Source organism: Grampus griseus, assembly GCF_964374135.1.
Source record: "Grampus griseus genome assembly, chromosome: 16".
Classification (NCBI taxonomy): domain Eukaryota; kingdom Metazoa; phylum Chordata; class Mammalia; order Artiodactyla; family Delphinidae; genus Grampus; species Grampus griseus.
In genome coordinates, this window is record NC_139010.1 from 22,922,009 (window position 1) to 22,938,586 (window position 16,578).

The following is a 16,578-nucleotide window of genomic DNA, read 5'->3' on the forward strand; positions in this document are numbered from 1 at the left end:
TATGCCTTCCATCCCAGTTGAATGAGAATCTCTCCACAGATTATTTTAATGTACAGCCAGGTTGGAAAGTACGGGTGTAAAGTTGGAGAACCAGAGTTACAACCCTTTATCACCCCACCCAGCCCCCTACACACACCCCTCCACAGCCAGGAAAAAAATAGAAGAATTAACATTTAAAGTGAGTAAAATGTCAGACTAAAATCAGAATGTACTGGGTAAGCCTATGCTTTGGGGCAAGTGTTTCTTTAGAGCAGTGGTTCTCAGTCCTGGACGCAGACAAGAATCACCCAGAGCCTTGCTATTCAAAGCACTGGCATCACCTGGGAACTTGACAGAATCACAGATTCTCGTGCTCCACTCAAGACCTACTGAATCAGAAACTCTGGAGGTGCGGCCTGGAAATCTATGTTTTAACAAGCCCTCCAGAGGGTTCTGAGGTTCACTAAAGTTTAAGAACTGACCCACATTTAAAAAGATTATAATAACTATGCCTGGATCCTTTCCCAGGCCAACTGACTCTCTGGCCAGTGGTGCCTAAATCAGTAAGGTTTGTCTTTTATGCTCTCTGGGTGATCTAATGCACAACCAGCGTAGTTACCACTGCCAAAACCACAGCTAAAAGCTGACTGCAGAGACATATTTACCCAGAATTAGTTATCCTAATCAGCAATGTGCTAGCAAATGTTTTAACTACCAGCAGAGGTGGGGAAGCCCTGATTTGTAGCATTTGCCAGTTTCCTCCCACCACGGCTGATTTCAAGCTACTAAAGAAAAGTCATTAAACTGGGAACTGGGATGAGGTGTATACAACCTGCCCTCCAGAGCCATCGAGAGCTGGCTCCAGCACACAGTGCCCCAAGTTGTTGTTGCCAAAATTGCTTTCAAAAGTATTTGATACAGTAGCCCAAGTTGTTCTGTTGTGTTTGTCATTAAGCCTTGACATTTTATCTCAACCATTTAAAATCCCTAAGAAATGGACTTGAGGACACGGGGAGGGGGAAAGGTAAGCTGGGGTGAAGTGAGAGAGTGGCATGGACATATATACGCTACCAAACGTAAAATAGATAGCTAGTGGGAAGCAGCCGCATAGCACAGGGAGATCAGCTTGGTGCTTTGTGACCACCTAGAGGGGTGGGATAGGGAGGGTGGGAGGGAGGGAGACGCAAGAGGGAAGAGATATGGGGATATATGTATATGTATAGCTGATTCACTTTGTTATAAAGCAGAAACTAACACACCATTGTAAAGCAATTATACTCCAATAAAGATGTTAATTAAAAAAAAAAATCCCTAAGAAATTCTTTTGTATTCCAGAAACCACATCAAGAAACATCCTTATAATTCTGAAACTCTAATTTTCTTACAAATCTTGAAATTGATATTTGTAGTTCAGAAACTGAAAAATATAATAGCCACCATTTATTGATCACTTATCTGATTTAGGTGATTTATCTATCAATTCTCACAACAACATGAAGAGATATTACTTACTCCTATCTTACTTATGAAGAAATCAGGGTCAGAAAAATCTAGAAACCTCCCCAAACCACACATATAATTAGTGGCAGAGCCACGATTAGGACCTAAGTCTATCTGTCTGCAGAGGGCATATTCTTGAGCAGCATGCTTGAGCTAAGTTGTGGCAAAAGAAAAGATATTTTCAGGGAACCCAGGAGAGTTGATAATCTACAGAAAGAAAACTGGATACAAACCTGTTTCAGAAATCCTCATAGCAACAAGAAATGAGCAGCTGAGCTTATAGCAATTTATGATAGGCTGTTATTTTGAATTAGAGAGGTTGCTCAGGGTTTTGTAATTAACCTTTCCTTCCTTTATTCTTTCATTGCACTTTGTACCTTCATTATTAAATAGTAAGTTCCATATGTTACCTGTAAATAACCACTGGGTATTTGTATTACATATATGTATAGTAAGATTTTTGAGCCCTGAATAGCTCATACTATCCCAGGCATATTTGTATCTCCTACAGTACCTAGCAAAGTAAACATACAGAAGATTCAATAAAAGTTTGTTGAATACTGGAATTGACACCTTGCCCTTATGTCATGAATAAGCGAATTGAAACAGCTGTTTTAAATCCCTTCTGAAACAAGACAGTTTAATAAAATTTGGGGGAAAAAACCCTGTCAAACAAAAGAAGACATTATTCTCAAATGAATTCTTCCAGAATCTTAGATAATCAAAATTATTCGATGCTGTATCTCATATATCATTATGTTTAAAGTTTGTGACCCTCTACGATCCGATATACTGCATTAAATGATAAGGGCTAACATGCTGTTTAAAGTCTTACTTAAAATTAAAAGCTGGTTCTTAGCTTTCATTCAATGGGGGCTAAAGGAAAATAAGAATCAATCAATACCAAACGACTTCCTGGCCCCTTTTTTTCATCCTTATCTTTCTAAGATTACTTAGTTTTCATATACTACTTTTTCTACTTCCATAACCACAATAAAACATTTCTGCAATACCATCAAATTAAAAGTTACTCAGACTACAATACAAACATGTCCTAAAAACTACATGGCATTTTCTTTACGCTACAATAATCACAGAATGGGACCTGCCAAATATGAGATCCATTAAAAATTTAAAGGTTTTATATTTTCGTGCCATTGGGAAAGTTAATACCAGCAGAAACAACGTTATTGTATATATTTTTCTAAGGATAATCTAACAGATATTTCTGCTTCTGTTGATTGCTGAATCTTTCATCTATGATGGAATGAAAAGATTTAATTAATTTTAATTATGTTACTTTATTCTCTCAGCTTAAATACTTACTTCTAAAAGGGAGGAAGAAAGTTACTGTGCCAAGTGGCTATACTTCTAAATTCTTAGTTTTCACAGTTGAACAGAGGACAAGAATTTTCATAGTTGAAAAAAGAGTATGTAGCATTTGACAGCAGTCATGAAAGTGGAGATAGGTCTCTACTTTGTGAAGTTACTTTTCCGTATACTGTGTATCAGAAATGTTAATGAAGGCAAGAGAAAAGATCTTAAACTCCAAGAATTTTTTTTAAAAATCATGACTATATTCAATATCCTGTGATAAACCATAATGGAAAAGAATATTTAAAAAAAAGAATGTCTCTATGTGTATAACTGAGTCACTGCTGTACAGCAGAGCTGGCACAACACTGTAAACCAACTATACTTCAATTAAAAACAAAATTTTTTTTAAATCAAAGTTTGGAGAACTTTCTGCCTCAACTTTACTGCTGCTGGTGTTGACTTTCCCGATGGTATGAAAACATAAAACCTTTCATTTTTAATAGATCTCATGTTCAGCAGATCACCTTCTATGTTCCAAAACATATTTTCAAAGAACATAAAACCACGGTGGGCTTGAAGCACTGTGGTCTCACTTGTGGCTGTTCCTATGGTTGTTTATTCAAGAACAGATTCTCCTAAACAGCAAAGTTTGACAGCCCTGACAACTTTATGCATATATGACTTTTAGACACTTTCGTTTTCCATTTTCTTTTTTTAAAAAATTAATTAACTGTTTTGTTAAGAGGAAGTAAATAGACTGTGGGACTTAAGGCAACTCATATAATGCTTCTGTGAGTCAGGTTCCTATAAATGGAGAAAGCGCTCCCAGCTTGATCTTTTTTTTTTCTTTAGGCACAAGAAAAGTCTAAGTAATGTTCATAATTACGGTGACCATATAATCCATCGTTCAAACCATGATATTTTTGAGAGTGAAAGAGCACAATTAATAATCATGCCAGGAAAACAGTCATAAAGCAGGACTGTCTAGAATGAATCGAGACATATGGTCACCTTCTCTATAAAGCTTTGTTGTCAGAAGAGGATGAGAAATGCCAAGACACATCCAGTTGCTTTGTTAAAGTTTGCTCTAAAATGAGGCACAGTGAAGAATATAGCACATTCTCAGGGAACTCAGCCCCCCTTAGTAACTCACACCAGTATGTAGCTCAGTGCCTTCTGTCCCGAAACAGAGATACTATCTGCTCATCTCAGAACTTTGAGCACTTCCAACAAGAGGACCATTTTTCTATTTCTTCTTTCTAATTTATAACATTCTAAAATGGGGCTGCTGTGTTGCCCAACTCCAGGGTCACAACACAAAGAACACAACGTGAATGACGCCTCTTGGAGTTGTGCATCATGGTGGCCTTTCCCTTCTTCCTGGCAATCAAACAGATTTAGAAAGAAGAAGAGACAGGGACTTCCTTGGCGGTCCAGTGGTTAAGACTCGCCCTTCCAATGCAGGGGGCACGGGTTTGATCCCTGGCCAGGGAACTAGATCCCACGTGCCCGAATCTGATCGGCTGGTTTCTGGCAACACTGGTTGTGTGTTCTTAATCGGCATCAAACAGCCAACAGCCTGTCTATACAGGCTGAGGCGATGGTGACGGATTTCTCTTCTCTCTCCCCACTCTTGTTTTGCGTGCAGAGATTCCAGCCAGCTACAACAGCTTCACAACCAAGTCTTACTGGAACAACAGCAGTTGCAAAACCCATCTCCTTCATCTCCTAAGGAGTTTCCTTTCAACATGAGTGTTTCGACCTCCACTGCTGCCCCAGCGGTGACAATGTCCGGCAAGCAGGTGAAGGCCCCTTCATCACAGACATTCAGCTTGGCCCGGCCAAAGCACTTCTTCCCCTCCACAAGCACGACTGCAGCCACCGTGTCCCCTTCCAGCTCTCCAGTGTTCACCCTGATCAGCACTCCTCAAGCCATGCAGAGGACAGTGAGCAAAGAAAGCCTCTTAGTTCCTCAGCCCTCGGCGCAAACCAAATCTCTCGGAGGGGTTTCGGTCCAAAACGAGCCACCTCCTCCAGGTCCGACAGAGCCAGCACAACTGCCACTCACATTTTCCATGGCCAGCGGAAACCAGTTTCAGCCCCACTGCGTGTCCCCAACTCCTGTCTCTCCCACCAGCCGGATTCAGAACCCAGTGGCTTTCCTCAGCTCCGTCCTGCCTTCTCTCCCTGCCATCCCACCCACCAATGCCATGGGGCTGCCTAGAAGCGCACCATCCGTGTAAGTGTCATTGAGGTTTCTTGATGTAAAAGATGTCATTTAAGAATGGACCCATATAAGAGTAGCTTGGTCTGGGACAGGACTTTCATTTAGTGAATTCCTACATAATCCAATCTCTTCGACACAAAATGGATATTGAACACCTTAGGACAAAAGGACATGATTACTTTAAATAATGTTTTTATAATTTAAATACTGAAAACACCTTGACACACAGATATTCTGGGCAGTGCTCAAGGTTTGCTCGCAAGATGCACTCCGTAAGTGCCTGATGGCTCCTGGCTCTGGTTGCCATGCCAACGACTCTGGTTTCTAGGCCTCTGTACCCTGGCCAGTGCTTTTCATGAGTGATTTAGGTGTGAATTTATTTTACAGGCCATCCCAGGGACTAATGAAGAAACATATAAAGTCTTCCCAACCAGTGAATGATGATTACATTCGTGAAACTAAGAATGCAGTGATTCTAGACTTGGGGAAAAAAATGAATTTCAGTGATGTCAGACCAAACCAGCAGGTAAGATTGTTGGGTTCAGACGGTTTACTGGAATTTCTTTGTAAGGAATGTTAAGTTTGCTTAATTCAGTCCTTGGATGCTCAGGTCACCTGACCTTGGTGAAGCTGACACTGCAGTTTTGGAAGGCAAAGCACAGACTGTCCATGGTTCACGTAGGAAACTCGTCCACATGGATCCACAGGTCTTGATTTAGCCCGGTAGTTAATTCAGTTTACTTGTCTACGTGCGTTTACTTAGAATAGTGTATGTTAAGGAGAGAGACTAGATAGTCTGTTTTCCATTCCAACAATCCTCAGCTCAGTATTGGCAAACACTGTCACATCTTTGAGACATTTCAATATCTGAGCCTTGAGATGACCTAGACTTTAAGGAACTCTGGGGTTCCAAGCCATCCTTTATCTGGCTGCTTCAATCTAATGTGCTTGGGGGTTTGCTCACCAGTTCCTCTCAATCTTTACATTAGGTTGAAGCCCGTGAAATAGCCATTAGCCAATATCCTGTGTTTCAACCTGTACAACTCCCTGCTTTCTAGTAAGTGTTTACGCGGAAGGAGAAAAAGGAAAGTCATCTGTAAGCATCACATAAAAGAAAGACTAAGTATTTTATTGGAGCCATTTATTTTTGCTTTTTGTAAGGTGGTTATTTTTTAAATGCAGATTTACATTTTAATAATCTAGCTCTTGGTTTATTTCCCCAGGTGGGAACTGATAAAATCTATTTTAAGTATAACATAAAATTTCAGTGAAAACTATATACCAAATATTGTGGAATTTGTGACATAAGTGACCCCTGGAAACAAGGCTCCAGACTCCCCTGACCATATGCTGTTTTCCTTCATGTTTCTATCTCTTACTTCCAGTGGAGCCATTGATATACAGTATTTTACTATTGTGTTATATGTTGGACAATTTTTACTGAGTGGATTCTCTTGAAAGTAATGCTTAAAATGCTTAAAATAATAATGCTTAAAAAGCTTAAAATGCTTTTTAAAATTGACTTTAAATTATTGACTTGAAGCAGGATATTTAAGCTTGCCATAATTGAGTACACTTTTCATGTATTATCTCGTCAAATTACATATATTTCTGGGAGGCAAACACCAACGTAACTATTCTTCTCTTCCATCTTCTAGACAGAGAAACTGAAGCACAGTTGTCAAACTGTCAGTGGTAGAATGAGAACCAGAGCCCTGGTCTCCAGGACACTTTCACATTTTCCCTGAAACTCTGCAGCCTTTTTGCAGTTTTACGACAAATACCTCCAAGCCCCATAAACGTTGCTCTGTCTAGCACAGATTTGTTTTCCTATAATACTGTCATCACAGTGGTGCTTGTTAATCCTTCTAAGTGTCATTGAAATCAGAGCTGTGTTCAGCCTATGTCTTTAACAACTCAGACAGGGAGCAATTAGAACCCTGTAAAAATGATACCAGGTCAGCACACAGGCTGTTTGGTTTTACTTTTATGGTTACTCTGTAGGTAGATCCATGTTAATCCATTGCCCCCACTCAGAGGAAAGTAGGGTTTTTCTCTTAATTACCTGAAATGTGAGTACATATAAACATGAACTTCCATGAGTGGAGTGCCATAAACCCAGCAGAACTCCTTATTAAACCTCCATCATGAATTATCTTCAGGGCTCACAGCAGGAACTTGGGAGTCTCAAAAAGCATCTCAATGCTCTCCATATTTCAGTGAAAACTATATACCAAATATCTGTGACACATCCGTGTTCTTCTGAGCGTTATTATGGTATATTAATTACAGAATTGATCTTACACAGCATTCTAGGCCAGGGATCATGAAAGCCAAGCTGCATAAATGCAACTCAGGAAACTAAGAAGCTGTCTGAGATGGAATGCTTGCATTAGGTTGGTAGATGTTGATTCTGAGAAAGTTTTGAGGAATAAATGATGACCATATTATAATATTGCTTTGTCCATTGCTGCCTTGGGAAATGACAGTGAAAAAGTCATGAAGCACTGTCTAAATGTATTGTGGCCCACTGAGGAAGTTAAGAAGAAGAAAATTTGCTGAGAAAAAGTGGAGAACAATCATAAAGAAACATGGGTATTGACAGCCACCTCCACCTGCATTTTGGGGACACAGGGGTCAAAGTGATCTGTTTTCTTACTCCCATATTAGCCTGCACATACGAGGGGGAAGCAAATGATTCCTTCTGAAGAGTATGCATTTGTTTTGTTTTATCTTGCTTTGACCACTTTTAGGTCCAGAAAGCTGGACTCTCTTGCCCTATGTTATTCCTAAACAGATGAAGAATAGTAAACGTTCTAAAGCATTTACATGTTACGTTGAGCATGAACGTAAACCAAAGGTCCTTGAACAATTAATATTATTGACTATAAAAAATGTCCTCCCCAGAACTCCAACTTCTAAATTAATGCTTTAGAAATAGGGTTTCTTTGATGTATCTGCCACCTTGTATTTTTCTGCTGTAATACTTCAGCATTTATCCTCAAGCTCATTTTATATAACATCTTCAATTAGCAACTAGCATTTGCTGGTTGACTCTTAGGACTTTGTGTGATACAAAGGTGTCATCCTTTCAGATGTTCATATTTATTAAACTGTTTAGCTTTCTAAACCGATAAAGATTTATAGATTTTAGGCTGCATCATTTCTTATCTTGAAGGGTATCATTCACCACCAGTGGATCTTCACTGGACATCACTTGGTTTAGGTTAGCAAGGTGAGTCTGAGAGGTCAGAGGAACCCAGGATCACACAAAATGTGATGGAACCTTCACAACCAACGATTTTAATGCATACATGACTTAGTATGACGTTCTGCTCCCAGTAAATAGTTGGTGACTGTTAATGTCTAAAGCGCACACACACACACACATTTAATGTCTTATTTCAACTTTCCTCCTTGACCTCATTTCTCTGGAAACTTTCCCATCTCTTTATTCTGCTCCTCCCCCCCATTTTTTAAATGAAGGCTTCATTAAAACTGCCTGTGGTTCCCAGATACTACCCTATATGACAGAGGGGGGAAAAGATAAGTACCTAATTCTTGCTCTGCCTTTTTTTCCTCTAATCTCCTTCTTCTCTAAACTGCTTAGTCATTTCTTCTATTTAAATCTTACCTCTTTCATCTCTGACCATGAATTCTTTATGAAAATTCTCTCTTGAGGGCAAACAGTCTTGCGATCTGTTCCTTTTCTAATAAGAATTCAACATAGTCATTGGCCTTATGTCGCTCACTGTGGGCACTGTAGGACCCTGGGTGCTGGAATAGTGAAGTGTCCCCATGTCACCTGCTGTGGGCCCACCCAGGATGCACCAGTCACAAGCTCCCTGGGAGCGGGATTGGCAGGGGGTGGGAGGGGGTCTTGTTCATTGCTGCACCCCTGCTGTATCTGGCCCAGAGTAGGGGCTCAGGGAATATCTGCTGAATTAACTCACAACTTTGGGATTTACATTAATTTCAGATAGGATAACCAAACTTTTGACCAAGGGGAAAGTTTTGGATTTGTTGCATCTGTATGGAAAATACCTCACTTAACTATAGAGATTCTGATTATACCTAATTATAGACATTATCTACTATGATAACAATCTATTTTAATCAACTGACTAAAAAGATGAAAGCCTTTTCAAAAAAACACACTGAAATTAAGCAAAACTCTGGTGTTAACTGAACATTTAAGTATAAAATAAATCTGTGAACCATTTAGTAATTATTTATTCTTAAAGACAAAATCTGGATTTAAAGTATTTTTATGCTCCTTGAAGGTAGAGTGTGTGTTTTATAGAATGCCGTGTCCCCAGTGCCTACTATAGTATTCTAAGAATTTGGCAGCAGGGACAGGGGGTAAGCCATGAAGCCTGGTTATTTCTATTGAAGGAAGCATGTAGTATTGGATAAATCATAAAAGAAGACATCCTCTGTGTAGGTTAACCTCCAAGTTAGTCTAGGAATCTCTTATCTGCTGTCCATACTGTGGCTCACCCAGGAACAAAAGGAGAATACTTTCTCTAACACATAAAACTTCTTTTAGTGAACACTGTACCCAGAGTTGGTTGGGAACCCTTTGGGCAGGCTCTTCCAGCTGGTTTGATCCTATCTGATTATTTGCCCCTGAAGCCCAGACTCAGACCCAGAGTAGAGGAAGCCAGCAGCACGCTCAGGGCAGTGAGTGCCAGATCATGGCCCACGTTTTGGAAATTTGGAACCTTGGCAATGCCGTATCTGATTGGGTTGTGTCATTACACTGTGGTTCTTAGCAGGAGGAAGGCACTCTCCACCACTCTGACAATTTGAAGAAAACTTCTGCAGATGTGTCCCAGAAACCAAATGCCTCAAGTTGTCAAACTATCGGCCTTAAGAGGATTATCTTTAAAGAAAAAAAAAAGGAATTATATTTTCAAGTGGCATACTCTTCTGATGTAATTTTTTTAGCTTTTCATTTTCTTTCGTAGAGCAACTGAAATTCTATGCAATTCATTTTCACTTAAGGTCTTTAACATAAGCCTGGAAAGGATGGGCCATATGTCTTTGACTTGCTTGCCATACAGACCAGATTTACACAGAAAAATATTCTCTCCTTTGAGCACAGACATCACCTACAAGGAGCTGATGCAGAAACTCCTACTTTTACTCACAAAGGGGACAAGGCAAGGGAAAATGGAGAACACAGCCCAAATCCAGTTCTGGAAATTCAAAGTGTACAGCTGCTGACAGTAGATCAGTAGTACAACCTTTGTGCAGAACAGTGCAGAAAGCACATTCAAATTTAACTTAAACACACTGCTTGTTTGCAAATGTCCTTACAAAATCTGAATCCCATCAGTCACAACTTGGCATGACAACCTTGATTTATGTACAAGAGGATTAGTTATCCTTGGAATAACCAACTCTTAGTTGCAAAGCACTACCAAAAAAAAAAAAAAAAAAGAATTCCTGCTCTGGGGATGGTGTGCATCTTTGTAAACATCTCAGTGGTAAGGAGTCACTGCTTTAGAAACAGGTCACATACCCCTTGCCACACAGTTACATGGGTTTCCTTGTTCCTGAGGTTCAAATTCCCAAATATTTTATGAAATCTCTCATGGAAACTCCTTGACCTACAGTACTCTTATTTTGTTGTGCAGCTGTAACTTATACATTATACCATATAACTGGTACCTTCAACAACTGTATCTTAAAAGCAATTTTATTTTTTTCTCCCTTTATCCCTTTAAATTTATCTAGTGGGGCTAATCCTTCCCCTGGCAATCTCAAATGTGAGGTAATCTCAAAACCATTTTGACCAATTTTAGTTCATATAAGGTTCTACATTTACTTTGTTGCAAAATACAACCTTGATCGAGTAATACAAAATGACCAGTCCTTGTGGTAACCAACACCCCAATCCTTATTCAAAAATAAGATCCCACACACAAACGCCCCCATCCACACCTCACACCGCACACCCCAGGGACCTCTACAAATGGGAAATCTAAAGCCAGGAAGGAAGTATGGCCAGCTTCTCTCTTTTTCACTCCCTCCTCCCCTGCTTCACTAACTGCTGTTCCCAACTCCTTCCTTTCCCAGCCACAAAGGGACAAAAGTTGACTCCACACTGGCTCTGTCTCATATGTGGCCCATATGTGTATGACAGGAACCATCACAAGTCCTCTGACCTGACACAGTGCAGGAGTGTGGGCCACTGAAAGCAACCTTCAGCTTGCCCACCAACAAAAACCCTCCTTGCTCCTCACTCTACATTTCTTAGGCAGGAGTCAGATACCAATCCACTGGAGGAACACAATAAACACTACAAATGGGTCTATTTAATCTCTCTCAACAAACTGGAGGTGAAAGGCAGGTACTCTGCGGGTAGAGGTGGAGGTGGAGGTGGGACACTCACAGACATTAATAGCTCTTTCCAAAGTCTTCTCACTGGATTTTCTCCCTCCTGACTCTTTCGTATCTCTGATGAAGGTGAAGAATATCAATCATCTAACCTGTCCTTAAGCACCTGCTTTGAAATTTCTGGAGGATACCTTGTCTCCCAACTCACTTGTTTTTTGATATCTAACTCATCTTGGTGCCTCAGCAGAATACAACTGTATCCTCAGTACATAGTTACAAATGGTATATTTTAGATAACTCATTGAGTGTTCTGTTTTCATCACCTCCCAACCTGTAGTACTGGTAGAATAGTAAATACGTAACCGATATGTGTACATTTATAGAAAAACAAAACCTGCGGATTTTCATCATATTGCTTCCATAGTTCCTTTGGTTAAATCAATTCAAACATTTATAAATTCCATAAAATCAGGTCCCAACTTGGTAAAATCAAGTTCCTAAAAATAGCTGTTTGGAATACATGGAGACAATGTGGTATTTGTATTCTCAGGCAAGTGCTCAAAAGCCTTAGGTATCACCCATTTGTTCCTCAAGTATAGATATAATCATAACTTACCACAATGTACAGTAATACTTGTTTGGAAAAATTAGATCATACTTTCAATATAGAATTTCAGGAATTCATTTCCCCCCCCCATAGTAACTCTGACAATGTAATTAGCCAGGAACTTACCAGCCCTCACCCATCATGCAGTAGGAGAAGCTGCAGAGAAGGTTCTTTAGCTTGGAGCAAGGACTCCACTAAAATAGTGGCTAGAGGCGGTATGCAATGGATTGGGAATTTGGGGACTTAAATGAAACAAGATGAGAAGCCATAAGAAGCTAAGACCCCTTGCCACCCTCACAAAAAGCCTGGGTTATCCTGAACTCCAGGATCTGTGTGTGAGGTTTGCAAACTATATGAATTATGCTTTTGACTATTATTTTTAAAATACTACAGCTATTTAGCACCTACCTCACATAGTAAGAGAATAAAATGACTCATTGGTTTTACTCCTAAACATCCAAAAAATAAACAAATTTGCTAAAAGGAAAAATAATACCCATTTAGGAGCATGAATGCAATTCAACAAGGAAAAAAAATATATTCCTTATGGGATTTTAAATTGTCAAGACTAGGAAACATTTCAAATTTGTGGGATTAGTTAATGTATTTATGGAAAATATACTCGCTGTATAGTATTAGGTTGAATAATTTGAAATTGCTGATATTTTTACCTCTTTTAACCCTCAAAAATGGCAATTTCATGTAGTTCAAACTAATAAGTAGATAGTTGGAAGCTTTAAGTATTAACTTTAAAAAAAACAACCCAAAATGTAGAAAATAGTCTTAATACTTTTAAACCAAATTGGGTTTCAAATTAGAAGTGAACAATCTTTTACTTTAATTAGTTTGTTTATCTGATTAAAAATTAATACGCTTCACTGGAGATGAATCATTTTTCTACCCTGAAAGAGCTGTAGATGTATTTTGTTCACCCAGTCTGAGATGAGGCTGAGAGGGAAGATTTAAAATTGGTTCTAAGAAATTAAAACCAAGAAACATTTGGTGTCCGTGTTTCCTAAGTTCCAATTCTGCACAAATTCAGGCGATGATATGTATAAGACAATAGCTAGAGGACATGAATGATGTGGTTTAATAGCTTGAGAACATATCTCATGAGTCCTGAACTCAATTACTCTGCCTATGACTAGGGGGCAAATCAGCCATGTGCTCCCAAATTCCACTTTAGGGGCATCCTAGAACCATCTCCATGGGGCCTACCTAAATCATAAAATTATGGTTAACTAGAGACACAAGTTTAACCAAAGGGCTCACCCTCACCCCAAGCACATGGCTCCAGATTCCTCAAAGATACAGTAGTGTTGGAACAAGTGATGGCTCCCATGTCGTTCATGTATTCTTTCATTCTTCAGATACTCATGGAGCACCTGCCATGTAGCAGGCACTCACTATTCCATATATGGTTGATATAGTGGGATGCAAGACAGACAAGAGCTCTGTTTTTCTGATGCTAACATTCTAAGGCTTAGATATATTCAATCATTCAATCAATATACAAACAAGAAAAACACTAGATAGCAGTCCATGCTCTGTAGAGAATTAGAATTGGGAGTTACTTTAGATGAAGTGGCCTGGGAAAGTTGCTTTAGGGAGGTGACATTTAAGCTTGATAGAATAGGGCAGGATAGGCAATCAGAGGAATCCAGGATAAGTTCTAGATTTAGGTTAACTCGGTGCACTCAAAGTGTGGTCTTAGACCTGTGCCAGTCTGCAAGCTGTCATCTCTCCACCTTGAGATAAGTATGGAAATTGAAAGTAACCATTAAGAAATTTCTAGAGCATTTGACAGAGAAATTTTATGTCTACTGAATATAATAATTCTGCATGCTTTTTCTATTTTATTTTTCTAGTAATTCATTTTTATTTTATTTTTCTAGTAATTCATTTATATTTTGGTTGAAAAATCTATTGAAAAAATAGGGTTTTTTTTCAGGTTGAAAAAATCTATTTTTAAAATCTGGTTTTCACCATAGGTAATGTGAGAAACACCAGCTTAACCACTTAACCAAATGGATGAAGAGTGGTGCCAGTTCCAAAGATGGGGAAGGGCAGGGTAGGAGTATCTTCCCTGGGGGACAGAAATCAAGTGCATGTTGTTTGGACCATGCTAAGCTGGTCCATGGGTGCACCCATGAGGCACCCAAGCCATGACAGAGAGTATACTGGTGGGTATATGACTCTCATGATGTAGAGTAGATCACTGGGCGTATGGGTTCTGGGGAGAGACCAGGCTGAGACACATGGATTTGGAGTCATCAGCATACAGAAGGTATCTGAAGCTGTGAGACTGGATGAGATCACCTAGAGCAGAGGAGGAAGAGCTAGTAAAGGAGACTGATAAGGACCAGCTAGGGGAAGAGAAGGAAAACCAGTAGGGTGTCATGGAAACCAACAGAAAAAAAATGTTTCAAAAAGGATAAAGTAGCCATCTGTGTCTAATGCTATTGAAAGGTCAGGTAAGGTAAGAACAGATAAGTGACAACTTATCTGTGGATCTGGCAAATGTGAAGACCCCGACAGCAGCAATCTCAGTGGAACTGTAGGAACACAAGCCTAATTGGAGTATGTTAGTGACAGAACAGGCGACAAGGAAATGAGGCTGTAATAATAGAAAATTCTTTCAAATAGCTTCGTCGTGAGGGCAGCAGAGACACAGTGTAGGCAGACATGGGGTCAAGGGAGATTTATTCAAGACAAGTTTTCCTCAAGTATGCAGACGGGAATGTCTAGTAGAGACAGGAAGCTGGTGATGCAGGCATGTATCAGAATGCAGTTCAGAATAATTTTGCCAAAATACCACAAAGGCAGCTCTATATATTGAAATGGACACTATTAGTAGCTACAAAAATTATATTCCATCTTCATTCCATTCCCTACAATATTCTACCGGGGCTCCATGCTGAAGGTGAGGAATCAGGGTTCACTAGGACAGTTTGGGATTGTAGTAGAAACACAAATCTCCTTCAGTGCTCCATGATGAGGAACTGGAAATGGAACATGCCTGGTTTACTGAGATTCCACAATGTAAATCTAACATTCGAATCTTAAAAAGTTTCGTCCTCACGTTGTATTGATGAACACATTCTTCCTCACCCACAGAAACTGAAATTAAAACATGTTTGCCATTTTGACAGGAGTACAAAATTTCAAGCTTTGAGCAGAGGCTGATGAATGAAATAGAGTTTCGCTTGGAACGCACCCCTGTTGATGAATCAGATGATGAAATCCAACATGATGAGATCCCCACGGGCAAGTGTATTGCTCCCATCTTTGACAAAAGACTCAAGCACTTCCGGGTCACCGAAGGCTCTCCAGTGACATTCACCTGCAAAATTGTTGGGATACCCGTCCCAAAGGTAGGGGAAGATGACCAGCCAGTTGGCCAACCAACAGTGCAAAACTATAGACAGTGCCTTCAAGAAAGTCTTACCAGACTCTAGTGCAGTATCTACAGAGGGAATGAAAATCAATACCAGAAAATTAACAAAGCCCAGGTAATCTGACTAAAAAGATACAATCAGGAATAGAATCATTAAATAGCCAGGCAAAAACAAAATCAGATAACTTATGGGTAAATTAAAATTTTTATAAAAGTTGAAAATAAATTCCTTAGTCATGATCCTCTATTTTGGGCTATTGATTCTCTCAACCATCAAACTCACCAAACTGATACTTTTCTTTCTATTTAACATCTGCTGAATATCTACAGCCTGCCTGTTGTACAAAGTGAGGTATATTTGTATTATTACTGTTAGGTTGGTAAATGCCAAAAATGTCACATCGTTATCACTGGCTGCTGAAAAATCTTATGAGTCACCAGACTTTTTGGCAGTCAGCTGAGAGAAGAATTTACACCCAGTATGTCTACAGCAGGGAATCTATCCACTCTACTTTCACAAACATTAACATGGCGTTAGTATGTATGATTAGGTAACCAGGAAAGGTAGAGAAGGGCAGCTGCAACCAGTACTTTAACTCCCCTGTCTTTGAAAGATCTCCTTGATACATGCATAACTTAACTTGAAAACTATGTATAGTTAAATTTTAGTCAGAGGAGAAATTTAGCAATTTAGCAATTGAATCCTGGCCTCATTCCATTTGATATAATAAACGATACTATCCTTTCAAGTAAGGTCAGCTATTCTAGGCCTTGAGATCTCGGACTTCAGGAGACTTGAGTTTGTAAAAGGATAATAGGAAAAGTTCCAGGCTCCCGGTTTTAATTATTTTGCCTCTGAAGACATGTCTGGTCCTTAGGGTGGCTTTTTAAGTAATTATAAATATAATAAAAATAATCAAAAGCTTTATCTCAATCTTAAATTATACATAATTTCTTACTTAAATATTGTATATGTACAAGTGGAGGAGCATATTATACTGTCATTTGTAATATGTTTAAAAATTGTTTTCTAAGTGTTGTATAAGGGATGGGTTACTAGTTGTAGAGATGGCAATCGATCCTTGCCTTATCCTACTCCTTGTACCATTATCCTCTAAAGATGTACAGAACAGGGACTCCCCTTGTGGTCCAGTGGTTAAGACTCCACGCTCCCAATGCAGTGGGCACAGGGTCCATCCCTGATCA

The 16,578-nt window shown here is 39.4% G+C and overlaps 1 protein-coding gene across 2 annotated transcripts in view; it reads left to right on the top strand.

Moving 5' to 3' along the window:
- MYPN (myopalladin) overlaps positions 1 to 16,578 on the top strand; it is an 82,868-nt gene that overhangs the window by 48,970 nt on the left and 17,320 nt on the right. For both annotated transcript variants that reach the window (XM_082673195.1, XM_082673194.1), the window contains 3 exons: positions 4,445 to 5,035; positions 5,411 to 5,549; positions 15,128 to 15,349. In XM_082673195.1, coding sequence (XP_082529321.1) covers positions 4,445 to 5,035; positions 5,411 to 5,549; positions 15,128 to 15,349 — 952 coding nt within the window. The remainder of the gene's footprint in view (positions 1 to 4,444; positions 5,036 to 5,410; positions 5,550 to 15,127; positions 15,350 to 16,578) is intronic.